General features: G+C 41.7%; 2 protein-coding genes across 2 annotated transcripts; both read left to right on the top strand.

Moving 5' to 3' along the window:
• The first annotated feature begins 537 nt into the window (after nt 1–537).
• On the top strand, nt 538–7,158 carry ccdc135 (coiled-coil domain containing 135). The gene is made up of 18 exons (XM_024380310.2): nt 538–734; nt 1,447–1,592; nt 1,828–2,002; nt 2,162–2,287; nt 2,404–2,598; nt 2,775–2,933; nt 3,047–3,265; nt 3,396–3,518; nt 3,706–3,778; nt 4,322–4,450; nt 4,685–4,813; nt 5,037–5,266; nt 5,440–5,655; nt 5,816–5,926; nt 6,061–6,171; nt 6,256–6,450; nt 6,657–6,796; nt 6,947–7,158. Exons 2-18 carry the CDS (start codon nt 1,447–1,449, stop codon nt 7,029–7,031), a joined length of 2,562 nt encoding a protein of 853 aa, XP_024236078.1. The 5' UTR covers nt 538–734; the 3' UTR covers nt 7,032–7,158.
• Nucleotides 7,159–9,372: 2,214 nt separating this feature from the next.
• LOC112218439 (SUMO-activating enzyme subunit 2) lies at nt 9,373–21,225 on the top strand. Its single transcript, XM_024379226.2, has 17 exons — nt 9,373–9,591; nt 11,617–11,700; nt 12,189–12,259; nt 12,393–12,457; nt 13,248–13,348; nt 13,513–13,634; nt 13,814–13,881; nt 14,014–14,135; nt 14,291–14,390; nt 14,570–14,718; nt 14,893–14,986; nt 15,149–15,261; nt 17,398–17,553; nt 18,020–18,116; nt 20,278–20,383; nt 20,463–20,605; nt 20,818–21,225. The coding sequence occupies exons 1-17, from the start codon at nt 9,445–9,447 to the stop codon at nt 21,015–21,017; spliced, it is 1,938 nt and encodes a 645-aa protein (XP_024234994.1). The 5' UTR covers nt 9,373–9,444; the 3' UTR covers nt 21,018–21,225.
• Nucleotides 21,226–27,594: the final 6,369 nt, after the last annotated feature.

The following is a 27,594-nucleotide window of genomic DNA, read 5'->3' as shown; positions in this document are numbered from 1 at the left end:
GCAGCACCTGTTGAATGTGACCGGTGTCAGAAGGTAAACATTGGCAACAAAAATGTTTTATTAAAATGTTGCCAGTAGCACAGTTACAGTCCCACATTTTTTATTGAAACTTTATTTAACTAGGCAAGTGAATTAAGAACAAATTCGTATGTACAATGACAGCCTACCAAGAGGCAAAAGGCCCCCTGCGGGGACAGGGGATTGGGATGAATTCCTGAGCCAACTAGGTGAAAAATCTGTCATTGCCCTCCTGTAAATCGATCTAGATCAATGACGTATGTATAAATATACATTTATAAACCATATAACTGATAGGCTATATTTTTCTATTTATGACGATTTTTATTAATTTGTTTACCCAATTTTGGTATTTCATAAAGAGCAGACAAACATTTCCTACCTTCTCCCTTTCCACTTTTCTCCTCCATTTTTGCAGTAGTCTAATGCTTAAATCAGTTGGTTTAATTTTGGATAGAGCACACATTTCCATATATTTTTGTTAGCTGCACATGTGACATAACTCCACATTTCCTATTAATAATATCATTAACAAATATAGTTCATTAAATGTTTGGCTACTTTATTTAATCGACCATGATTCCGGGAATTACATCTCTAGCTGCGCGAAATCGTGGGTAGGAATCCAGAATTGAACACTTCAAACAATTTCCGTTACTATGGAGATAGACGGTAAACGACAGACATACGACAACAAACATCTTGTCTAATCCAAGGTAACCGGCATAAAGAAACGTTTATCGTTCTCAATAAACTGTTTAATCTTGTAATAGTTGCTATGTACAATATTTCTACATAGAAGTTTGGAAATGTGTTATTCTCTGGATTGCGGATGTCTGTCACCTGTTTGGTAGATAACGTTAAAACGCTGCTAGTTTTGCAAGCTAGCTCTCGTTAGCTCACATGGATGTTGACGTCAACAAGCGTCAAAATAGGGTGCGTTCGTAAATTGCCTCCAGTGTGTCAGAGTCCGCTCTGGGCCGTTCGTAAATATTGAGCGTTTTCAGATTGTCCGTTCATAAATTTCCCCCAGTGTGTCAGAGTCCGCTCTGGGCCGTTCGTATATTCAGAGCGTTTCGCTCTCGGAGCGCACACCGGACCGAGGAGTAGGGTTGATCCGAGCGTTCATAACTCCCTGACGTTTTATTTTTAATGTTATCTAGAGCGTTAGTGACTGTAGCTGCTGCTAGCAACAATTTAATTAATTGTTTTTGCCAACCTTTACGGACACCTGTCATATTCAACGGCCGTTGCATGCTCGTAAATTCATCAGTTATTCTGCGCCCGGCACACTCAAACGAGTGCTCTGAAATCGGATTAGATAGCCAACATTTATTTACGAACGCACCCATAAATTATCCACTATATTAGTTATGAGAAAATGTGAATGTTAGTTATTGATATGCCTAAATAAATAGCTGTTTCTAGATGGAGGTATTGCCTAAAGTGGAGTCTGACAAAGAGGTTGCCATTGATGAAGCTGAAGAGGATCGACAGGATGAGGTTAATGAGGATCTGCTTAAACTAGAGGAGACCCTCTGCAACATACAAATAACCCCAACACCGTGTTCCCTGTGAGGTTACTTTTGTTACACTTTTAGTCATGTTTAACTAGGGCACATGGTTATTGATTCATATGGCTTTCTACCAAAAAGTATAAACATACAGGATGTTTATGTTCAATGTCATGATTACTTGCACAATGATGTAGAGTGCTCTCGCATACATACATAATCTTATTGTATTCACATCCCTACTACATGCTTAGACAGCTGCATCAACACTCATGCTCAGATCCAATCCTAACAGGCCAGAACGGGCACAGGAGGTTGACCTGTCCCAATACCCAACCTCTTATAAAGAAAACTCACCACAGGAAAAGCTGCTGCTTGCCATCGCCGACAACTTCTGCTGCCAGTATGTGCACCTTTACCCTGACCGAAAACCCCTTCTGCTGAGCCCACTCAATGAGTGTGGAGTCCAGGTAAACTCCACAGCATTCACAATTACACTCACCTTTGACTTTGTTTTCTCTGTGACATGTTTGTTGTGCACACTGACACCCATACTTCCTATGTTCCTCCAACATCCCATCTTTGAATGGGCATTTTTGTCACTCTTATCTTTCTAACGGCCAAAATAGAAATTTGTCAGTACAACCTTGAGGCCCACCTTGCTCTCATACCCGGAGCTGTACAGCTGGGAGGGATGTGCAAGCTTTGTGTCAGAGTTCTTGTCTTTAGAGCCACTGGATCCTCCCATTGACCCGGTAAGGGAGAGAGACATCTTTTCGCTTGTCCTAAAAATGATATAATACTAATAGAAGATTTGGTGCATTTACTTTTGTATATAAGAGACGCAAGGAGTAATGTTCTTTATCTCTAGCCAAGACACCTCTACTCTCCAACCTGGTTGATGCAGACTCAGCGAGGCTCCTGCTTTGATTTCTCTACTCTGCTGTGTAGCCTGTTGTTGGGTGCAGGCTACAATGCCTACTGTGTTAGTGGATACGCTGTGAAGGAAATGTGTCTCCTCAACCAGTCCCTCCAGGAATGTCCCCTACTGGTTACACATGTTAAGGTGAGTGACCTATAGCAACCTGGCTACACGGCCTGTACATTGCCCTCCAGTACCACTGAACTGGTATATCTGCTTTCATTTCATGTTCAAATTACAGTATGTAATTTCACTGCATCTGTCCCTTATAGCACAATTGCATCACTCTTGTGGTTTTCCTGCGGGTTTGTGTGTTTCAGGGAAAGGCTACTGAGCAGAAGCGGCAGGTGAAGAAGTACTCAGTGAAACCACCACGGGACCTTCGCAGTGGCTTTGAGCAGCGTCAGGAGGAACGCAGACAGGCTGATGCACAGGCTATCCTCCTGAAGAAACAGCAGGAGGCAGAGAGACTTCAAGAGGTATGGAGGCAACTCCAGAAACACTCTCTGAGAAACAAATGAATTGTCAATGTATTGTCCTTTTTTGAGCACAGTGTATATGTCTGTGACTGTCCCTCTGTTATGTGCCTAAGGAGCGAGAGCGCCTACCCCCAGATCCCCTGTTGGGCCTGCGGGTCCACTGCTGGGTTCTCATTCTGTCTGGCAACCGGGAGGTTCCAGAGAACTTCTTCATTAACCCACTCACAGGGAAGAGTTTGTCCACCACCAACAAATGCTTCCTGGGCATAGAGAGCATCTGGAACCATCAGAACTACTGGGTCAACATGCAGGACTGCCGGTTCGGCTGTGCGGTTAGTAATGCCCTCTTGTCTGTGACAATGTGATTTGTACTGTATGCATGTACTACATGTATTATATCTTGCTCACAGAGTTAGTGACAAGGTGTTATTGAAATTGGGGAATGACTGGATGTTTTTGCAGGAGATGAATTTCGACCTGGGGGATGCAGTGAAGTGGGAGTATCTGCTCTATGGCACAGCTGGCCAATCTCTGCTTCTCATCCCTGACATGAAAAAACAGCAGGAGGCAGAGGATGATGAAGAGGTGCAATCCCAATCTCGCACTCCCTCGCTCACTCTCTTGCTCAACTCTGCTCTGGTGCACTTTACCCTTGATTCTGCACACCCTCTATGGCATTGACCGTGTGGGAATAAATAGTGAAGTTCATGCATGGGTGTATATTTGTGCTATGATTCACTATGAGCATGTGTACTTTGTTGTTTTTCTGAAGGAAGAAGTGGATGAGCCCAAGGTGTTTGAAATGCCTCCATCCTGGGTGAATCAAATCAACATCTCACAACAAGGTAAGTCATTCATTGCTTAATTTTAATTCTATTTTTTTGATCTGTTATTTTACCAGGTAAATTGACTGAGAAGACGTTCTCATTTGCAGCAACGACCTGGGGAATAGTTACAGGGGAGAGGAGGGGGATTAATGAGCCATTTGTAAACTGGGGATTATTAGGTGACCGTGATGGTTTGAGGGCCAGATTGGGAATTTTAGCCAGGACACCGGGGTTAACACCCCTACTCTTACAATAAGTGCCATGGGATCTTTAATGACCTCCGAGAGTCAGGACACCCGTTTAATGTCCCATCCGAAAGACGGCACCCTACACAGGGCAGTGTCCCCAATCACTGCCCTGGGGCATTGGGATATTTTTTTAGACCAGAGGAAAGAGTGCCACCTACTGGCCCTCCGCTTTAGTCAGCCTCATAATCTTACATAACTAAGTGGACCTTCTGGCATGGGTTAACCAGCCTAACCCAGTCTCATGTCTCCTATCCTTATCAAATGTTACATGCTCCATCTGTCTGGCCTGAGTGACCTTTGTGACTTTGTCCAGACATGGAGACACGCTGCCCTGGGGGCATGAAAGTTATCCAGTATCGGAAGGCCAAGCTGGAAAAGTTTGCACCCTACCTCCTCCCGGATGGTCTTGTGACACGCTTGACCTCATACTCAGACCTCGACTGTGAGTTGCATATTATTGACATATTGAGTCATGGTGCTGTGATTGCCTAATATGTGTTACAGTAAAAGTCCTAAATGTGGACTGATAAAGCCAGCACACTGATAAATGATCAGCAATAATGTCTCCTCTCTCTGGTATCTGATCTCTGACTTGAGTCTGTCTCTGATTAATCTATCTCCTACCTCAGACACTGACTCCTGTTCCCTCCTGTCCCCCTCTGGTGTGTTTCTGTAGGTACCCAGCCCAGCACTGTGAAGGAGTGGTACCAACACAGGCATGACCACCTAGAGGAACGGGAACTGAAGAAGACTAGCAATGTCACTATTGAGCATTTCAGACCTGGACGGAGCTATGCTTTAAAATGTAACTGTTAGAAAATTGGACAAAGTGGAAAAACAGTAACTGTAATTTGAACCCACTCCCATAAGGGCTACATGACTCTGCCATAATCATGACATAACAGCTAGTGTCAGCTTATGACAGCTGCCTTAACCGTGTTACAACATTGACATCAGATAATGTATCTAAACATGAAGACAAAAGTGACAAGAGTGCATACATGACAAATGTGTGTTTTGCTGTCAAGCCCACAGGTACATTACTATGACTCCGGAGACGGAGCGTCAGATGGACTTCTACAGCCATGCCCGAGCAGACGGGCTGGCCAGACGGGTCGAGATGCCCTTTGAGATGACAGAGACCTTTGAGGATCGACCAGACTTTATGTACCATCGTCATGTCGTTTTTGGCAAACGTATCAAAGTGTTCGGCCCCAGTAATACTGAGGCACCTGACCAGGGGCAACGCCCTTTACAGGTAATACTGCTTACATTACATGATAATAATTGGTTGCACTACCATTCAAACATAACTCCATTTGGGTAAACTTAACACCACCATAATGTGTCATACACATGTCTGCATCACTGGAAAATATATGGTTAAACATTTGAACATCTTTGACGATATCTCCGATGGTCTATGAGAAGAAGGTGGTGGAACGATTCAATCGAGACCGGTCCAAGCCAGCCGGGGAGGACGTAGCAGAGCGTATCTTTCTAGTGTCTGAGGACAGGATCCAAGTGACATACCACCGGGAGGACGACCGGATTATTCCTGCTTGGAGAAACTTCATAAAGCCCAGAGATTCAGGCGATTCCCAGAACCCACACTCCTTCACCCCTCAAATGGCCTCCACTTTCCAGGTCAGACATCACCAGGGACAATAAACAGTACCTAAACAACAACCAATTCAGATTAATTTACAACTGGCGCCACCATCAATTTGAGGTAACATATTCTTCTGTTAATTGGTTTGAGTGAACTAGGGTGTTTTTCCAATTGTTTTTATGAATGCGCTTTCAGGTAGATCCATTTGAGAAGCCCAGTAAGAATCTCTTTCTGTATGAAATGCTAGTCCATATGATGAAGGAGGAGGAGCGCGTTGCTCTCAGAGTCAAGGAGTCTGAAAAAGAGGTATGCATGCGTTGTGTGGGTATTCTGGCATGAATTGATATACCTTTTCCAGTACGTCTTAAAATGAGAGAATTCAAAAAGTAATACAAGGTATGTAGTTGGTAGTGCTAATATGCATTTGTATTTTTGCTTAGGTGAGGGCGATACTGGGTGTTAGGGAACAAGAAGAGAGCAGTATTGAGCTCCACATCTCCATCTACAACACAGCGAGAAATGAGAGAGCACGCTGCCACCGAGAGGCATTGGTAAGCATCACACTCTCTTATCATAGAAGACTGACTGACCCTCAGGAACCTCCTTAACCTAATTCCTCTCTACCTTATGTTCAGGAGCGGACGGCCAAAGAGGAGCGTCTCCGACAGGAGGAGAAGGAGCTGGACTTCTTAGCACCTCTTCTGGCCCAGCTGGGTGACCCAGAGAACCTGACCAGACAGGCTGCTCTACAGCTGAGGAATGACTGCCTGGCTGACTTGAAGCAGCGGCTCATTGATAAGGCCAACCTCATACAGGCTCGTTTTGAGAGGGTATGTCAAAGCACAGGATAAGTAGAATCAAAAGAACAAACAGTTTTGTGAATATCTGTACAGTAATGTTAAAATAAACAAAACAAGCAAAGGTTCAAGGTTTGGGAATACTCCTGGTAGAAAAATAATGGTTTAATCTTGATGGATATCTCTATATTTTGTAATGTTTCTCTATTCATGTATTGTAATGCATACTGTATGTTTAGGAGACCCAGGAGCTTCAGCAGAAACAGCAGTGGTACCAGAAGAACCAGCTCACTATGACCAAGGAGGATGAAGATGAATACCTTGCCTACTGCTCTGATGCCATGTTCAGGATCCATATTCTCAAACTGCGTCTGAGCAGGTAAGCACTGAAAAGTTTCCGTTTCAAAGCCTTGATTTACGATCGGTATAGAAATTAGATCACATGACTGGGCTTTAGTATAGACGTTTACATACTTCAATAGTTATTTTGTTAGATTATTTGTGAAGGATGACTTGGGTTGTGTTTCAGGCATAAGGACAAAGCCCCCCAGAAATACCTGGCTCTGGATGAAAGACTGAGACGAGACCCCAGACTGGCCAATCACCTGTGGTGATAAACATGATCACGTACAGCTCCCTAATCACATCCTTCCCCCACTCCATAATCTGACACTCCTCAATTTCTCTGTTTTGATTAGGTATACCACCACTCAAAGCAATAAACTAGTTTTATATTCGTTATATTCTGGCTCTTAATCATTTTCATCATGACTATTCATTTGAGCTTGACAACGCGATTGACTGGATGTTTTTGTTCATATGGATTGAGTTAATTTGCCATGGCTCTATAATGAACATTTAAATAAAAAATGGTATCCAACAATATCTTCCCACCCACATAGTGAAAAAGCCAACCAAGGCTGTTTTGGTCATGGTTTTGATGTGAACTTGTGAACTGCACTATCGGAGAAGTAAACTAAACCTTGCCTCTCCAGCAGGCGGCACTAGTTGGATCACGCTGTGTGCTTTTGGCAGAACACCCCCTATTGGAGTGAGGAGGTGGTGCCTGCTACCAGCTAGCTTGTATCAACAACAGAGAGGAAAAAGAATGAGTGAGTGAGGCCCAACAGGTGGCGTCTTTTCGTTGTTTCGCCCACAAAGCAAGGACTTTTTTGAATGGAGGTCAATGAGTGTCAAATTTCAGTCTAAAACAAAAATTTATGGCTTATTTGCTATGTGAGATTTATTCGATCAAATAGAAGTTTCGTAATGTTTAAGTTGTTACGGGTGTACTGATATAAGTAGGACACGTGACATCCCGGTAACTTTGAGAAAAGAACACTATATTTTGAGATGGCTATGCATATTCATGACATGATGCTAGTAGCATAGCATCTCTTTCCGTTGAATACAGGTGGTTGGCGTCAACAACCCTTATCGAATATTCAAAACATAATTTGAATAAGGAAATGTATCCACCAATCCAAAGAAAGGATAGGCGGGAGCTATTCAGCCAGCCGGGCCGCTTTATGGACAACGACTCCCATTGTTAGGGTCGAGAGACATGTACCTTATCAGTATAGCCATAATCTTTGGTCACTGCTACTCTCTCAAGGGTTTAGGTTCCTGTGGGTCTGGTTTGACATGAATGACATGGGTGGAGCATATTAACAGAGTAGTTGTCAAAGGAAAGAAAATATTGAATGTGATGCGTTGCTTGTCAGGAATGGAGTGGGGGACAGATAGAATGGCGTTGAAAATGATATACATAGCGGTATTAAGGTCATCAATGGATTATGGAAGTATAGCATATGTATCAGCAGCTCAGACATCTTTAAAAAAGCTAGATGTTTTCAGGCCCAAGCCCTAAGAATATGTTGTGGAGCACTAAGGACCTCCGGTGGCAGCAATGCAGGTAGAGATGCCGTTAAATATAAAAAGACAACAGCTAGCCATGACATTGGGTAAATCTACAAGGAAATAAGGTTACACATCCTACAAAAAAGGTGCTCCTTGAGTGCTGGGAGCATGAACAAAATCTAAATACAAGCTTTGGGTGGATAGCGGATGGTGAAAGAGATGGGGTGGTTTTGGAGGGAGTTTAGCCCCTCTGTGGTTCTTTCTGCTATCCCACCTTGGTTTTTCCCTCAACCAGTGATAGATCTAGGGTTGCTTGAGAGGGTAAGAGATGTTGAGGAAGGAGTAGATTCAGTTGTAAGTGAACATTTAAGAACAAAATACTATACTTTCTTGAATATATTCACAGATTAATCTAGGGACCCTAAAACAGGGAGGACAGGAGCAGCTTTTAGTGTTCCTGAGTTTAAGGTGGCAGTGACAAAAAGAGCAACAAATAATTTATCTGTTTACACAATGGAGTTGTTGGCCGTAATGTTGGCTGCACAGTGGGTGGGGGAGGTGAGGCCAGACAGGGTAGTCATCTGCTCTGACTCCTGTGCTACACTGATGAGTGTAAATTCAAGTGTGTCTCAAAGCAGACAGGATGTATTGTTTGAGGTTTTGCAGTGTTTGAATAGGGTGGAGTAAGTAAGCATTTCATGGTAAGGTCTAATACACCTGTTGTATTTGGAGCATGTGACAAATACAATTTAATTTGAAACTAATGGGGGTATTTGTGATGTTCCTCTGGGTACCAGCTCATGTGGGAGAAAAGTGGATATTATTGCTAAGCAGGCTCTTAAACATCCTAATGTTGAGATGAAATTGTCAATCAGTAAAGCAGAAACCAATGGATTAATAAGAACACTGCTTAAAAATAAGTGGCAAGAGTTGTGGAATAGGGAGAGTAAGGGAAGACACCTGTATAAAATCCAGGAAAGGTGGGGGCAGGGAGCTCCTCAGGCCGATATTGGATAGGATTTAGACCTTCACTGTCTCTGGTCCACACTCCTGTCCAGTTGGTGGCGGTAATGTACCCTAAAGTTGGTTGCCAACCGCCATATAAAATCCACAAAAGAAGAAACTACTATCTCGTCCTCTACAGTTTCTATCTTGAAGCGATCAACAATGGTAACGTTACAACTAGTTGGGTCTCTCCGAAAAGAGCTCGCTGACTCCTTATCCACTTGCCGGTTGCTGGTGGTCGGAGCTGGAGGAATTGGCTGTGAGCTCTTGAAAAATGTTGTTCTCACCGGTTTCAAAAATATAGAAGTGGTAAGTCGTGCAGGGGGCGGACACTTGCCGGGGTGATATAAAAGGCCTAGCTAGCTAATCTGAAAATAATTATATTCGAACATGTCTATATTTAAGTGGTGACGTTCTCTTTAGATATAGTCATGAATGAACAGAGCTACCTAGTTAACAGTTGTCACTTCATCTAAATTGTAAATTGCGCGCCATGTTCTGACTTTGTGGTCTGTAACGTTAGACAATACTAAGGAGTCTCATCTTTCCCGGTGTTGTGGCGAAAATCTCCTCCCCTTCGTGTTCTTCATTGCTGCGATTTGCTTGCTAGTTGAGATTTCTGCTCTTCAATCCGTTGTCAGTTTAGCCTACATTTCACTGTTCTTAGTAGCAGAAAGCATTTTTGTTTGCTGTTTTCGGTTTGGCTATTTGTTTCAATATGGCGCCCTGGGCAAACCCCCCCCCTCGGCGCCCGGTTCCGGCCCGGGAAAATGCCACCCATGTCACCCGTACCTAAATTCAGTCTGGAGTGGGAGAGTGCCCTCGGGGCGTTCCTAAATTCAGTCTGGAGTGGCAGAGTGCCCTCGGGGCGTTCCTAAATTCAGTCTGGAGTGGCAGAGTGCCCTCGGGGCGTTCCTAAATTCAGTCTGGAGTGGCAGAGTGCCCTCGGGGCGTTCCTAAAAGCGTTACGCTCTCAGCGTTCTGAGCGCAGACTGGACTCTGGCCTCGGAGTAGGTTTGATCTGCGTGTTCTGGCTGAGTGTGCCAGAGCACAGAATAACGGATTAATTTATCAACACAAAACATCTGTTGAATATGACCGGTGACAATAAAGTCAGCAAAAATGTTAAATGAAATTGTTTTCAACAGCACAGTTAATCACTAACGACCTAGATAACATAAACAGCCTAACCAGCTCTGCTAGGTCAAATCAAAATGTATTTGTTAGGTCCTGAATACAACAGGTGTGAAATGCTTACTTACAAGCACTTAACCAACAATGCAGTTCAAGAAATAAAGTTAAGAAAATATTTACTAAATAAAGTTATTTTTTTTAAAGCAACACAATAAAATGGCATAAAAATAACGAGACTATATGCAGGGCGTACCCATACCGAGTCTAGTTGTGGGAGTACAGGTTATTTGAGTTAATTTGCACATTTAGGTAGGGGTAAAGTTACTACGCATAGATAATCATCAGCAAGTAGCAGCAGTGTAAAAACAGCCTTTTAATTAATTCTTCAGCAATCTTATACCTTGGGGGTAGAAGCTGTTAAGGAGTCTTTTGGACCGAGACTTGGCGCTCCAGTACAGCTTTCCGTGCAGTAGCAGAGAGAACGGTCTACGATTTGAGTGACTGGAGTCTGACAATTTTGTAATTTTCTTCCTCTGTAAAAATGGTCAGTGAAGTGTTCTCTCAATTGTGCCTGGAAGCAGTTGTCTAGCTAGCTAACTCGAGACAGTTAGCTTGGGTGCTTGACTAGTTGTGAGGCCAGATCAACCCTCTCAGAATTGAGCGCTCTGATGTCTGAGTAGAGCGTCAAGAGTATTTTACGAATGCACCTTTAGAGCCGACGCGAGATATGGGTCTGACAATGTACCTCAATACAGGGATGGAATATACCACTGCACTCCAAATGTTATCTTTATCGACACTGCTCCATCGAAGATTGAGATACTGTTGCTTTTTCCCTGGAAAACTGCCCTTTTCGTCCTCATACTAGCTGGCAGTAGCCACAACGGCCATTATGGAATGGCATGTCGTGTTGAACAACAAATGAGCTGATTGGCCTACACTGCCATTCCAAAATGTGTAAATAAGCTTAGCTGCAGGGTTGGTCAGTCATTGATCTTGCTTTGTACTCTACCCCTCAGGTGTTTTATAATGTGCATTTCTGTTAGGTAGCTAGATACATTGTTGCTTGTAGCAAATTCTTTCATACATTCACACTTTTAGTGAACCTGACAAAATGTATGTTTTTTTGTTGTTGCAGCTATTAGTAATTGTCTTAACTTGGATTTGGATTTTAATTGGCTGTATCTGTGTTCCTTATAGATTGATCTGGACATTATTGATGTGAGCAACCTGAACAGACAGTTCCTGTTCCAGAAGAAACATGTGGGAAAGTCCAAGGCTCAGGTAGGGGACCCAATGTTTCTTTTCACAAACATGCTTGATCCTTTTGGTCCATTCTCACTTTTGCTGTAGGCTATTTAGCTATACAACCAAAATACTATGTCAGGGGTAGGCAACTAGATTCAACCACAGGCTGATTTAAAAAAAATATATATATCTATTTCCCCCACCCCACGATGCCGGAACATAAATATAACAATTTGCACATTGCAAATTACCACAATTTAAGCCCCAAAATAGATTGTATTTGAACATGTAATTCCTTGATTACATTGAGACACAATCACCTCTCTTTTTATTTGTGGGAATACTTGGGAGCAGATTTCCTAAATCAAAATAGTTTTAAGCTGAACAACTGGTGATTTAATAGGCTTTTTTTTACCCAAAGCCACATTTATTTTATTTATATTTTTTTTATTTTGTTACTAAAAACTCTTGGGGGCTGCCTGTTGCCAACCCCTGCTATAAATGAACTTGTGGCTGTCTTGCAGGTGGCCAAAGAGAGTGTTCTGCAATTCTGTCCTACTGCCAATATCACGGCCTACCATGACAGCATCATGAAGTAAGTCAACTAGCTACTGTAGTTATGTGCATGATTGTTCATTGTGCATATGATATTATGTTGTGTGTGTGTTTGTCACCATGAGTTGCCAATGGGAAAACTGAGATGTCCTTGGTCTGTTTGTCCTTCCCAGTCCAGATTACAATGTGGAATTCTTCAGGAACTTCATGCTTGTAATGAATGCCTTGGACAATCGAGGTATAGTGGAATCTCAATGCCTTCCTAATGAAACCCTCAATACTGATCCCTAGTCAATTTGTCTGTTTGTAGAGTATATTTGGTATCTTTTCCCAATTATTATGGTCCTTGTCTTACCGCCAGCCAATGTTCCCTCTAAGCTGCGTGCAGTAGCCCGAGACTGCCGTTCAGCTCCCGTGGACTGCCACACAGAAGAAATATAAGCCCATGGAGAGAAGCACGAGATTGAACTTCACACAACTTTCTAGAGTTTTCCCTGTTAACACTCAAAGTTTCCAATTACTCTGGCAATTGTGATTAAATCAACGCAATATTAGCCCCTTTCAATGCAACATACTGAAACAAAACAAACTATACAAGACTAAGTATCCAAGAGATTTTGTTGTATGCAGAACGCATCGGAGTAGGATTCTATTGAATTGACACGCACTACTCAGACCGTACTCTACACAGACTGGTGCAGCATAACCAATCAGAGCTGCAGTAGGCCTATATGCAAATAGATCAATGCGATATATGGATCTGTGGCATTTACTTTGAACTGAACTATGTTGACAGCATGAGCGGTCCTGAGTAGATGCGCTTGTTTTGAGATCAAATCAAGAGCTGCATGTAGCCACGTGTGCACATTTTGTTCATATTTTTTTGCTAGTTAGTGAGTTATTAGCCCAGTTATAGATCATTTGTAGTCAGCAATAGGGGAGTGATTGCTTCCTACAAGAGCATAAAACATGTTTTTAAAAACATTTTGTGGAACATTGCTGCCAGCAAAATCTTTTCTTCCTTGCAGCGGCTCGTAACCATGTGAACAGGATGTGTCTTGCAGCTGATATTCCCCTTATTGAGAGTGGCACAGCTGGCTACCTTGGGCAGGTGACCGTTATTAAGAAGGTAAGAAACAGATTAAAAACATCTAAGGATGTGTTTAACAATTTGATTGTGAATCACATGTGTGTAGTCCACAACCTGTGAGTACCATTCATCCAATTGTTAATGTTGAGCACCAATGTAACACATAACAACCACCTCCCTCTTCTTGTTTTTACACACTACAGGGTCTTACTGAGTGCTATGAGTGCCAGCCCAAACCCACACAGAAAACATTCCCTGGCTGCACCATTCGCAACACCCCATCTGAGCCCATACATTGCATTGTGTGGGCCAAGTACCTTTTCAAGTAAGTCTAGTAAAAGTGCTTGTATCTCTCTCGTAGTAAACAATTGCGAAGTAGATGATTTTTCATTTTTACCCAATAGGGGGTTAATGATGGGATTCCTGGCGTACATCTGTTATTGCAATCAGGTTGGTTGAGCTGTCGTCCATGGTATTGACAAACCAGTTCTATTTCTACCTCAGCCAGCTTTTTGGAGAGGAAGATGCGGATCAAGAGGTGTCCCCTGACACAGCTGACCCAGAGCTTTCATGTGAGTATAACAAAACACTTGAACATTCTCCAACTGCCACTCTCCCTGGTCTCCATGAGACTGAGTCGTGTGTACTCTGGGCTTCATTGGGATAATAATAAAGGCCATTGGATATTTGTTGCCTATTCCCAGGGAACCCTGCAGACACTGAAACCCGAGCCACAGCATCTGACCAGGATGGAGACATCAAACGTGTGTCCACTAAGGCCTGGGCACGTTCCACTGGCTACGACCCAGTCAAACTCTTCAATAAGGTACTGTAGGCTTAAGGGTGAGCAAGCATTTACTAGAGGACTGCTTGAATGTGCCCCCATGTCTTGTTGTCAAGCAGCTTATTACCCTAAGCTATGGGTATTAAAATTTATAGAAATAGCTACTAGTCCAGGACTATATTTGTGTGGTCCTCCAGCTTTTTAAAGATGACATCCAGTACCTCCTGACCATGGACAAGCTGTGGAAGAAGAGGAAAGCCCCACTGCCTCTGGATTGGCCTGAGCATCAGAAACTTAGTAAGATATTAGCATCCTATATTACATTGCTCCAATTTGAATTTTTTCTTTTTTTTCTTTCAAAGAAATTGAATTAAGTCTTCTAATACAAATTGAATTTGACTATTTTCTGATTCATTTTCTGGTCTTGTTATAGAAGCTTTGAGGTTTAGGTTTGTGATTCTCTGGTTGTGTGATAGCGTGTCCCCAGGGGGTGACTGGGATGGGATTGAAGGACCAGCGAGTGTTTGGTGTGGCAGGCTACTGCCAGCTCTTCTCCCGCAGCGTGGAAACCCTGCACTCCATGCTGGCTGACAAAGGGGATGGAGCAGAGCTTGTGTGGGACAAGGTGAGGACACACAGGGAATGGATTTGGATGGGTAACTGTGCAGGGTCTAAACTGGAACACAATATATTATCAAGGTACAACAGAACGGTGAAGATGATGCGCTCATAGTTTAAGCTTAAAGTTGCATTGCAAGTTCTTTGGCAGTCCATTTGATTGTCTTCCTCTTGTTGCTAGGATGACCCTCCAGCGATGGACTTTGTGACAGCAGCCGCCAACCTGCGCATGTATATTTTCAGCATGAATATGAAGAGCCGTTTTGACATCAAGTGTGGGTATTTTGAGTGAAAGCTGTCTAACTTTATTTTATTTTTTACAAATGCATGTGTTATTTTGATGATTTATTATAAATAAGTGATTTTACTTTTGATAAATTTTGCAAGGTCTGTTTCCTAGTAAGCTATTTTGACGTGTTGTAAATTGTTCCTTGCAGCCATGGCAGGGAACATCATCCCAGCGATTGCCACGACCAATGCAGTCATTGCTGGCCTCATAGTGCTGGAGGCACTGAAGATTCTTTCAGGAGATGTGGAGCAGTGTCGCACGGTGAGAAATCAGGAGTGATCCTTTCTGCTAAGGGTGGTTCTAAGCCTTCAAACATTTTGTCATATTAACTAGGATCCAAACAGGATGAACCTGAACTTGTCCAATACAAACTCTTGTTTTTGTTGCATACCATTTTCCATTTGGATCTAACCGCTTCCGTTGCTAAACGTTTTGCTATGGTGTGCAACTAATGAATACACCCCAGGGGAAGTTTGACAGTAGGAATGGGGAACTATTTTCAAAACTCATGTAATTTTAAGTACACAACACAGCATTTATTTCAAAATACATTTGGTGACAGAACGGTTTTGTTGTAGCCCTCTTACCTGCCTGTCATTTTGTATCATTCCCTGTAATAGTAGCTGTGATGGTTGCAGTGTAACTGTGGGCCCCTAAAGTCAAGGGCGCGGCAGGCCAGTCCACTTCTTCCACACCGATCTCGCCAAACCATTTTTGTATGAACCTCGCTTTGTACACAGGCAATTTCATGAAACAGGATAGGGCCTTCCCCAAACTGTTGCCACACCGTTGGAAGCACAGAATTGTCTAGAATGTAATTGAATGCAGTAGCGTTAAGATTTCCCTTCGCTGGAACTAAGGGGCCTAGCCCGAACCATGAAAAACAGCCCCAGACCATTATTCCTCCTCCACCAAACTTTCCAGTTGGCAATATGCATTCGGGCAGGTACCGTTCTCCTGACATCCACCAAACACAGAATCGTCTGTTGGACTGCCGGATGGCTGAGTGTGATCCACCACTCCCAGAGGATGCATTTCCACTGCTCCAGAGTCCAATGGCGGTGAACACCAATCCAGCCGACGCTTGGCATTGATCATTCCTCTTGTTACTCTTTTTATAATTTAACTGCATTGTTTGAAAGAGATCGTAAGCAAGCATTTCACTGTAAATTCTACACCTGTTGTATTTGGCGCATGTGACCATAACATTTGATTTGAGTTATGTAGCATATAGGCATGGCCTATACCAATGTGCACAAACAATGCCGGCAAGTTAATCTCTCTAAAGAGCCAAAAATAAATGTGATTATTCTGGATCCTGCTTTGACATGCTGCACATAAAAATATCCATCATGCGTTCCCTGAACATGTTAGTTGAAATATCTAACTTTTGCCAGGTCTTACTTGGCACTGGGAAAAAGTAGGTCTAGAGCTCTCCTGCTTAGTTACTTTGCTTCAAAGTATAGCCATTTTTATACCTGTTTCACGGAATTAAGGAATTTATTAGACTTTTTGGTTGTAGGCTAATGTTATAGCATAATACCTCAGAGCGAGCTATTGAGTGTGTAGACTTTTGGTCCAGCTCTACTCTAGCACACTGCTCAACAGGACGTTGTTAATCTGAGTCCTATGTGGCCTAGCTCTCCAGATGGAGAGTAACAGTGCTGTATATTTGACTTTAAGGCATTTTTTTCATTATGATATTGAGTGTCATTATACTAGGCTGGTTTTGGTATTGAACACAAAATTCTGAACACTTAGTTTGTGATCTAGCTAATGAAAGGGCTCCCGAGTGGCGCAGTGGTCTAAGACACTGCATCTCAGTGCTAGAGGTGTCACTACAGACCCTGGTTCGATTCCCTGCTGTATCACAACCGGCTGTGATTGGGAGTCGCATAGGGCGGCACACAATTGACCCAGTGTCGTTAGGGTTTGGCCAGGGTAGGCAGTCATTGTAAATAAGAATTTGTTCTTAACTGACTTGCCTAGTTAAATAAAGGTTATAAAAATGATTAGCCCATCGGGGTAACCTAAACAAATGCAGATGGGCAACCCCATAACCTAGCCACTATGCTACATCAGTAAGCCTAAAATGGCACACCTGCCTGATAATATAAGCCATGTAGGCTATAGCCTTCTGATGAAAGTCAGCCCCAAAAAATATTACTTTTTGCCAATGTGCTCATTTCTGGAGAGGAATATTGGCGTGTGTGTGATGCGTGCAGACATCAAGTTGGTATTAATTTGCATTCCAAGTGCCATTAAAAATGTAGCGTCATTGAACCTGCAGATACCCTGTGGTTGTGAATAATTTAATGGCAACTTAGGGCTGTTTTAGTGTATAGCTAGTGTGATCTGAAACCTATTCCAATGTCCATTCCTGTATTGTCTTCTTAGATCTTCCTGAACAAGCAGCCCAACCCCAGGAAAAAGTTGCTTGTTCCATGTGCTTTGGACCCACCCAGTGCCAACTGTTACGTGTGCGCCAGCAAGCCAGAAGTCACAGTCAAACTGAATGTGCACAAAACTCTTGTGCTGGCCCTACAAGACAAGGTAATGTATGGCTTTCTGGCTCCTTTTTCATGTAACCATGCTTACAATTATCCTGATAAAGCCAGACAAATGCACAGACTGATAGACATTTTTGACCAGGGAGGAAGAGATAAAGCCATGTAGATATTGACTAGTGGGTTGCATGTAAAATCTAAACAAAACAAATCTTGTTTCGTTGTTGCAAACATGACAGAGTGAAATGTGATCAGCATGTATATATATTTAACCTTTTTTTTAAACTGTTATTTAACTAGGCAAGTCGGTTAAGAACAAATTCTTATTTTCAATGACGGCCTAGGAACAGTGGGTTAACTGCCTTGTTCAGGGGTAGAACAACATATTTTTACCTTGTCGACTTGGGGATTCGATCTTGCGACCTTTCTGTTACTAGTCCAACGCTCTAACCACTCGGCTACCTGCCACTCATAACCATGTGTTCAGCTAAAGACTCTTGTTTCTTTGTTAGATATTAAAGGAGAAGTTTGGGATGGTGGCGCCAGATGTGCAGATCGAGGATGGGAAAGGGACAATCCTTATCTCCTCTGAGGAGGGTGAAACAGAAGGTATGAGACAATCACAGAATATTATCAGACTGTCCCAAAGGAGACCAGTAGAGGACTGCATATTGCACTCAACAGTTAAGGGTTTGCATTTGAAATATTTGTACTGTTCGAATAATATCATGACATTCTTTCGGAGAGTCGAAATGCATGTTTTTTTGTAAGACAGCTCTTGTTTGCTGCGTGACTCGGGAGAGCTGCAGCAGAGTGGGGGAAGGGCAGGGGCCGGTATATGTGAGAGAGAGGATGGATAGACAGAGAGTGAAAGTAGCCATAGTCATGCTAGTTTGACAAACTTGCTGCTATAGGTTATCTATCATACCATCTGGTAGTGCCTGTTTTAACTACAGTGGCAAGAAAGTATGTGAACCCTTTGGAATTACCTGGACTTCTGCATAAATTGGTCATAAAATGTGATCGGATCTTTATCTAAGTCACAACAATAGACAAACGCAGTCTGCTTAAACTATGTTTTCATGTCTTTATTGAACACACCGTGTAAACATTCACAGATCAGGGTGTGGAAAGTATGTGAACCCATGGTTTTAATAACTGTTTCACCCTACTTTGGCAGCAATAACCTCAAGCAAATGTTTTCTGTAGTTGTGGCTCAAGACCTGCACAACGGTCAGGAGCCATTTTCGACCAGTCCTCTTTACAAAACCGTTTCAGTTCAGCAAAATTCTTGGGATGTCTGGTGTGAAGCGCTCTCTTGAGGTCATGCCACAGCATCTCAATCGGGTTGAGGTCAGGACTCTGACTGTGCCACTCCAGAAGGCGTATTTTCATCTGTTGAAGCCATTCTGTTGTTGATTTACTTCTGTGTTTGGGTTGTTGTCCTGTTACATCACCCAACTTCTGTTTAGCTTCAATTAGTGGACAGATAGCCTTCCATATTCTCCTGCGATATGTCTTGATAAACTTGAATTCATTTTTCTGTCAACGATAGCAAGGTGTCCAGGCCCTGAGGCAGCAAAGCAGCACCAAACCATGATGCTCCCTCCACCATACTTTACAGTTGGGATGTTGGTGTGCTGTGCCTTTTTTCTTCCACAGTGTTGTGTGTTCCTGCCAAACAACTCAACTTTAGACAATTTGTGTTACTGTGGACTGATGAACATCAAGGCTTTTAGAGATACTTTTGTAACCCTTTCCAGCTTTATGCAAATCAGCGATTCATAATCTTGAATCTTCTGAGATCTCTTTTGTTCAAGGCATGGTTCACATCATGCAATGCTTCATGTGAATAGCAAACTCATAATTTTGTGAGTTTTTATAGGGCAAGGCAGGTCTAACCAATATCTCCAATCTGGTCTCAATGATTGTACTCCAGGTTAGCTGACTCCTGATTCCAATGAGCTTTTAGAGAAGTTATTAGCCTAGGGGTTCACATACTTTTTCCAACCTACACTGTGAATGTTTAAATGATCTATTCAGTATAGACAAGAAAAATACAATGATTTGTGTGATTTTAGTTTAAGCAGACTTTGTCTGTTGTGATTTTGATGATCAGATCAAATTTTGTTACCAATTTATGCAGAAATCCAGATAATTCCAAAGCGTTCACATACTTTTTCTTGACAATGTACGTCAAATCGACAAAGTAGCTAGCTAGAGCCTAAACAGACTGAACAAGGAGACAGGTTAAATAGTAATTTTTTTTAAGCCTTGAAACAATTGAGACATGGATTGTGTATGTGTGCCATTCAGAGGGTGAATGGGCAAGACAAAATATTTAAGTGCCTTTTGAACAGGTTATGGTAGTAGGTGCAAGCCTGGGCGCACTGGTTTGTGTCAAGAAATGCAACACTGCTGGGTTTTTCAAGCTCAATAGTTTCCCGTGTGTATCAAGAATGGTCAACCACCCAAAGGACATCCAGCCAACTTGACACAACTGTGGGAAGTATTGGGAGTCAACATGCCAGCATCCCTGTGGAAAGTTTTCCACACCTTGTAGAGGGTTATTGCAGCAGACCACACCGGGTTGCACTTCTTCTATCAGCTAAAAACAGTGGGCACACGATCACCAACATGAATACTCTTGCAAATAATCCGATACTAACGTCTGTTGGGATGTTTGATTAACTGTGCCCACCCCTAAACAGTATACACTCTTATTATCATCAGTATACAAATCTTTTCATGCACCATTCTCTTCTCATAGCAAACAACTGCAAGTTCCTGTCTGACTTTGCGATTCGAAATGGCAGCCGTCTGCAAGTGGATGACTTTCTGCAGGATTACACACTCCTGGTTAATGTGATTCACTGGTAAGAGAAGGATGTATTTCTCTGTGTGCTGTATTCGCCTTTGTATTTCCCTAATGTAAATGTATTTCTGCTGAAAAAGTGAAAACTTGGAGAAGGATGTGGAATTTGAGGTGGTGGGTGATGCACCTGACAAGGCCCCAGCCCCAACCAGGTCACAAGAAGAGGGAAAGAACGTTGCCAATGGCAACAAAGAATCTTCAGAACCGTCCACCTCTTCCGAAGGTGAGCAAAACTGACATTGTCTACAGAAATGAACTATTTTAGACTACATCTGATAATTCAAATCCTGGTCATAAGTAATCAGTCCGGTCCTTAAACCATTTGTTTATAGTGCTGAGAATGAGGCAATGTTTCTTCTGTAGTTGAATGGAAACTCTAAAGGGGTACAGGTAAATCTGACTTTGTTTTCCTCTTGCTTTCCTTTCACCTCTTAGCTCCTGCTGAACAGAATGACATTCTGCTAGTTGATTCAGACGAGGAGGTGCCGTCCTCCAGCACTATGGCTGTCAGCATGGAGTCAGGAGGCCACAAGAGGAAGCTCCATGATGCTGAGACAGGCGAGGCCTCGGCTAAGCGCCAACACCTGAGTCAACCCTCAGCTGATGATGATAATGACATCATTGCGCTGGACTAGCATGTCTCTCAACACCCCCTCCTGTTAGAAGAAGGGAACTATTTTCATGCGCCATTCCTCTTACCAAACATTTGTAAATAATAATGTACAAAACTTACATTTTCTGGTTATTTGGGGTCAACAGAGTACTGTTTACATTGGAAATTTTGATACATTGCATCTATTTGTGATAAAATATTTAAGATTAAAAAAAAATAATAATAATGTATTTGTTTTGTCACAAGTCGGGTGTGTTTTTTTGGGGGGGAGATTGAAAGAAACATTTTAAAAGTTGCTACAGCTAGAATTTCTCCTCTGTGGAAACAGGTGAATTGCAACTGCAATAGGCATTCAAAGCAAATCTCCCCCTCCCATTCATCCCATTTCCCTGTAGAATTAGTAATGTGCTTTTTATTTTTTTCACCTTTATTTAACCAGGTAGGCTAGTTGAGGACAAGTTCTCATTTACAACTGCAACCTGGCCAAGATCAAGCAAAGCAGTTTGACGCATACAACAACAGTTACACATGGAATCAACAAACATACAAGTCTATACACAGTGTGTGCAAATAAGGGAGGTAAGGCAATAAATAGGCCATGGTGGCGAAGTAATTACAATATAGCAATTAAACACTGGAGTGATAGATGTGCAAGTAGAAATACTGGGGTACAAAGGAGCAAGATAAATAAATACAGTTTGGGGATGAGGTAGTTGGCTGGGCTATTTACAGGTGCAGTGATCTGTGAGCTGGTGAGGGAGATATGAGTCTCCAGCTTCATTTTTCCCCCCCCCCATTTTTTTCCCCTTCAGTTCTATTAAAAGATATATTTTTTGGATGGTACAATGCTTCCCAACACTTCTGTTTTCTCACATAAACTGAAATTGAGCGAACCATGTAGAATTTTTGCAACTAGGAAAAGTGATTTCTACATTGGCCAATTGACCCATCCTAGATAACACAGCCACAAAGTCAAATTAGTTTACCCATTCTGACAACAGATACTGCTCTGGTAGGAGAAATCAACAGGTGAATATCACTGACAATCACAACACTGGCAAGTAAGTAATACTGTGAAACATTATCATTCCACTATTACTGCAGATACAGTTAGTTGGAAGTTTACATACACTTAGGTTGGAGTCATTAACTTGTTTTTCAACCACTCCACAAATTTGTTATTAATAAAATATAGTTTTGGCATGTCAGTTAGGACATTACTTTGTGCATGACACAAGTTGTTTTCCAACAATTGTTTACAGACATTTCACTTATTCACTGTATCACAATTCCAGTGGGTCAGAAGTTTACATACACTAAGTTGACAGTGCCTTTAAACAGCTTGGAAAATTCCAGAAAATGATGTCATGGCTTTAAAAGCTTCTGATAGGCTAATTGACATCATTTCAGTCAGTTGGATGTGTACCTGTAGATGTATTTCAAGGCCTACCTTCAAACTCAGTGCCTCTTTGCTTGACATCATGGCAAAATCCAAAGAAGGGGTTGCTTCTCAGCCAAGGGAGTGGGATCACTCACAATTCCTAAGAACACAGCCAGAATGGTACGAACACATCCTCCGAGAGCAACTTCTCCCAGCCATCCAGGAATAGTTTGGTGATGAACAATGCCTTTTCCAGCATGATGGAGCACCTTGCCATAAGGCAAAAGTGATAACTAAGTGGCTCGGGGAACAAAATATTGATATTTTGGGTCCATGGTCAGGAAACTCCCCAGACCTTAATCCCATTGAGAACGTGTGGTCAATCCTCAAGAGGCGGGTGGACAAACAAAAAAACACATTCTGACAAGCATTGATTATTCAAGAATGGGCTGCCATCAGTCAGGATGTGGCCCAGAAGTTCATGCCAAGGCGGATTGCAGGGGTCTTAAAAAAGAAGGGTCAACACTGCAAACATGGACTCTTTGCATCAACTATGTAATTGTCAATGAAAGCCTTTGACACTGCTTGTAATTATACTTCAGTATTCCATAGTAACATCTGATAAAAAAAATATCTAAAAAAGACACGGAAGCAGCAAACTTTGTGGAAATTAATATTTGTGTCATTCTCAACTTTTGGCCACGACTGTACATACAGTGCCTTTAAGTATTCATACCTTTGGCTTATTCCACAATTTTGTTGTATTACAGCCTGAATTCAAAATGGATTAAATATACTTTTTTTCTCACCTGTTTACACACAATGCCACATAATGACAAAGTGAATTCATGTTTTTAGAAATTTGTGCAGATTTATTGAAAATGAAATAGATTTATGTCAAAACTGTAACTTGTCCACATTCACTGTCTTTCTTTATTTGATCCCATATTTTACAAGGTAAGTTGACTGAGAACACATTATTTACATTAACGACCTGGGGAATTGTTACAGGCGAGAGGGGGGTGAATGAGCCAATTGGAAGCTGGGGATGATTAGGTGGCCATGATGGTATGAGGGCCAGATTGGGAATTTAGTTAGGACGCAATAGGATATTTAGTGGCAACAGAGTCAAGACACCTATTTAACATCCCATTCAAAAGACCGTATCCTAACTGGGAAAAATCCCCCAATCACTGCCGCATTGGGATATTATTATTTATTTTTTTAGACCAGAGGAAAAAGTGCCTCCTACTGGCCCTCCAATACCACTTCCAGCCACATCTGGTCTCCCATCCAGGGATCAACCATAACCAACCCTGCTTGGCTTCAGAGGAAGCCAGCAGTGGTATGCTGCAGTCACTACCAAGATATGGGTGTCCTGCCTAACTCAAATGGTAAACAAATCCAGTGTAGATTTGGCTGTGTTTTATATTATTGTCCTGCTGAAAGGTGAATTTATCTCCCAGTGTCTGGTGGAAAGCAGACTGAACCAGGTTTTCCTCTAGGATTTTGCCTGTGCTTAGCTCAACTTGTGGAGTATCTATCAGTTTTCCACAATTACAGCTGTTTTAAAGTCACCATTAACCTCATTGTGAAATCCCAGAGTGGTTTCCTTCCTCTCCGGCAACTGAGTTAGGGAGGACGCCTGTACCTTTGTAGTGACTGGGTGTATTGATACACCCTCCAAAGTGTAATCAATAAGTTCACCATGCTCAAAGGGATATTTTTTTTCTTGTCTGCTTTTATTTATTTTTAGCCATCAATGGGTGATTATTTTTTTTATTTTTTTGAGCATTGGAAAACCTCCCTGGTCTTTGTGGTTGAATCTGTGTTTGAAATTCACTGCTCAACTGAGGGACCATACAGATTATTGTATGTGTTGGGTACAGAGATGAGGTAGTCGGTCAGAAATCATGTTAAACACTAATATTGCACACAATGTCCATGCAACTTATTCTGTGCTAGGCAACATTTTAGTCCTGAACTTATTTAGGCTTGCCATAACAAAGGGGTTGAATAGTGAGTGACTCAAAAATATTTCAGCTTTTTATTTTTATATAGATAGATATTTTTTTAAACAATAAACACATAATTCCACTTTGTGCAGGCCAGTGACAAAAAAAATCTTAAGATTAATCAATTTAAAATTCAGTGGGACAAAATGTGTAAAAAGTCTGTGGGTGTGAATACTTTCAGAAGGTATATGTTTGGAACTTCCGTACTTTGCAGTTGTTTTTACTGGATGCAACACATGTGTTACTGTGAAGCCCTTTCATTGCTTGGTTTTGGTTTGACAATAAGTGATGTCTTGTTTTTGCCACAGTTCTTTATAAATGGTTCAGATGGAGAAAACACCTCATTATATAGCATTTACAACTGGATACTTTTACAGCCATGATTTCCAGAACAGCAAGTATGTTTCATAATGTCCTTCTCACCTTGAGATAGTATTTTGTGTGTCCCACTTCTAGCGTGGTGTCCCAGGACTCAAGGAATTTTTTTTCCCCAGAGGGAATATTTTGTAATTTAAGGTGTGTGGGTGAGTGTGTCGGGATTAAAGTCCAAAAGAGTAATCACAGTCCTGTCAGTGACACTCCTAAATGGAGTACAAAATTGCAAAGCCATTAGCAAGTTTACAATAATGCCATTCCTAAGGAGCTTTAGCTAAACATATTCTCAGTCAAGTACTAGAACAACGTTTGCATAACATTTGCAAGACCTCTGTTAGTCAAAATAACCTCATCCAATTATTTACATTAAACCAGAAAATAACACTTGGGCTGTTTGTAAAGATGCATTTGTGTGCTCAACCACAATTGGAAACTACTATTTTTATTATAGACACAAAGCACTGTACATTTTACCATACAGTTGAAGACTGAAGTTTACATACACCTTAGCCCAAATACATTTAAACTCAGTTTTTCCACAATTCCTGACATTTAATCCTAGTAACAATGTCCTGTGTTAGGTCAGTTAGGATCACCACTTTATTGGAAGAATGTGAAATATCAGAATAATATAAGAGAGAATGATTTATTTCAGCTTTTATTTCTTTCATCACTTTCCCAGTGGGTCAGAAGTTTACATACACTCAATTAGTGTTTGGTAGCATTGTTTTTAAATTGTTTAACTTGGGTCAAACGTTTCAGGCAGCCTTCCATAAGCTTCCCACAATAAATTGGGTGAATGTTGGCCCATTCCTCCTGACAGAGCTGGTGTGACTGATTCAGGTTTGTAGGCCTCCTTGCACGCACACGTTTTTTCAGTTCTGCCCACAAATTTTCTATAGGATTGAGGTCAGGGCTTTGTTATGGCCACGCCAATACCTTGACTTTGTTGTTCTTATGCCATTTTGCCACAACTTTGGAAGTATGCTTGGGGTCATTGTCCATTTGGAAGACCCATTTGCAACCAAGCTTTAACTTCCTGACTGATATCTTGAGACGTTGCTTCAATATATCCACATCATTTTCCTTGCTCATGATGCCATCTATTTTGTGAAGTGTACCAGTCCCTCCTGCAGCAAAGCACCCCCACAACATGATGCTGCCACCCCTGTCCTTCACGGTTGGGATGTTGTTCTTCGGCTTGCAAGCATCCCCTTTTTCCTCAAAACATAATGATGGTTTTTGTTTCATCAGAACCAGAGGACATTTCTCAAAAGTACGATCTTTGACCCAATGTGCAGTTGCAAACCGTAGTCTGGCTTTTTTATGGTGGTTTTGGAGCAGTGGCTTCTCCCTTGCTGAGCGGACTTTTCTGGTTATGACGATATAGGACTCGTTTTACTGTGGATATAGATACTTTTGTACCCATTTCCTCCAGCATCTTCACAAGGTCCTTTGCTGCTGTTCTGGGATTGATTTGCACTTTTCGCACCAAAGTACTTTCATCTCTAGGAGACAGAATGCGTCTCCTTGAGCGGTATGATGGCTGCGTGGTCCCATGGTATTTATACTTGCGTACTATTGTTTGTACAGATGAATGTGGTACCTTCAGGCATTTGTAAATTGCTCCCAAGGATGAACCAGACTTGTGGAGGTCTACAATTTTTTTTCTGAGGTCTTGGCTGATTTCTGTTTATTTTCTCATGATGTCAAGCAAAGACGCACTGAGTTTGAAGGTAGGCCTTGAAATACATCCACAGGTACACCTCCAGTTGACTCAAATTATGTTAATTAGCCTATCAGAAGCTTCTAAAGCCATTACATCATTTTCTGGAATTTTCCAAGCTGTTTAAAGGCACAGTCAATTTCGTGTATGTAAACATCTGACCCACTGGAATTATGATACAGTGAATTATAAGTGAAATAATCTGTAAACCATTTTTGGAAAAATTACTTTTGTCATGCACAAAGTAGATGTCCTAACTCACTTGCCAAAACTATAGTTTGTTAACAAGAAATTTGTGGAGTGGTTGAGAAACAAGTTTTATTGACTTCAACCTAAGTGTATGTAAACTTCCGACTTCAACTCTATGTGCTGCATCTATTGTAGCGCATGAAACTGTCAGATGTATTGTGCTGTTATACGCTTTGCAAGTCCCGCCTAATTTCTGGATCATGTCCAATACTGTTTTATTTAGGATTCTCGATTGCGCCGGTTTTGGTAAAAAAGCTAAAGGGGATGGGGATGAAGAAATGTAACCACTCAAATTCATAGAGAGAGCTATGGATACAAAGACTGATCATCCATGATATTAAAATGTACGTTTTGAGGCTATATAGTGTTTGTTTACATTTACTTAGTTTACAGACATTAGCTATATTTTGGGTTCTGATGAGGTATGACAGTTGAACTAAGTTCACCATGAGGCATTTATAAGTTATATTCTTCAATGATCAATGGGTACATATTTACAAGTCCAAACATTGATATGGCAACTAAAGATGGCCCCTTTAAGATATACAGTTCTTTCAGAAGGTATTCAGACCCGTTGACCTTTTCCACATTTGTTATGTTACAGCCTTATTCAAAATTCTCCTTATCAATCTACACACAATACCCCATAATGACAAAGCAAAAACAGTTTTTTAGAAATGTTTGCTAATTAAAAAATTAAAAATCTAATTTACGTAAGTATTCAGACCCTTTACTCAGTAATTTGCTGCAGCACCTTTGGCAGCGATTACAGCATCGAGTCTTCTTGGGTATGACGCTACAAGCTCGGCACACCTGTATTTTATTTGGAGAGTTTCTCCCATTCTCTGCAGAT

This window comes from Oncorhynchus tshawytscha, linkage group LG19, assembly GCF_018296145.1.
Source record: "Oncorhynchus tshawytscha isolate Ot180627B linkage group LG19, Otsh_v2.0, whole genome shotgun sequence".
NCBI lineage: Eukaryota > Metazoa > Chordata > Actinopteri > Salmoniformes > Salmonidae > Oncorhynchus > Oncorhynchus tshawytscha.
This window is presented reverse-complemented; position numbering and strand designations above follow the sequence as displayed.

Excerpts from the sequence above, each read along its gene's own strand:
- ccdc135 (XM_024380310.2), top strand. The coding sequence starts at position 1,447 with ATGGAGGTATTGCCTAAAGTGGAGTCTGACAAAGAGGTTGCCATTGAT. Across the intron at positions 4,814-5,036 it reads ACGGAGCTATGCTTTAAAAT|CCCACAGGTACATTACTATG; the intron begins GTAACTGTTAGA and ends TTTGCTGTCAAG. Across the intron at positions 6,172-6,255 it reads GCTGCCACCGAGAGGCATTG|GAGCGGACGGCCAAAGAGGA; the intron begins GTAAGCATCACA and ends CCTTATGTTCAG.
- LOC112218439 (XM_024379226.2), top strand. The coding sequence starts at position 9,445 with ATGGTAACGTTACAACTAGTTGGGTCTCTCCGAAAAGAGCTCGCTGAC. Across the intron at positions 9,592-11,616 it reads GTTTCAAAAATATAGAAGTG|ATTGATCTGGACATTATTGA; the intron begins GTAAGTCGTGCA and ends TGTTCCTTATAG. Across the intron at positions 20,384-20,462 it reads CTGGTTAATGTGATTCACTG|TGAAAACTTGGAGAAGGATG; the intron begins GTAAGAGAAGGA and ends CTGCTGAAAAAG.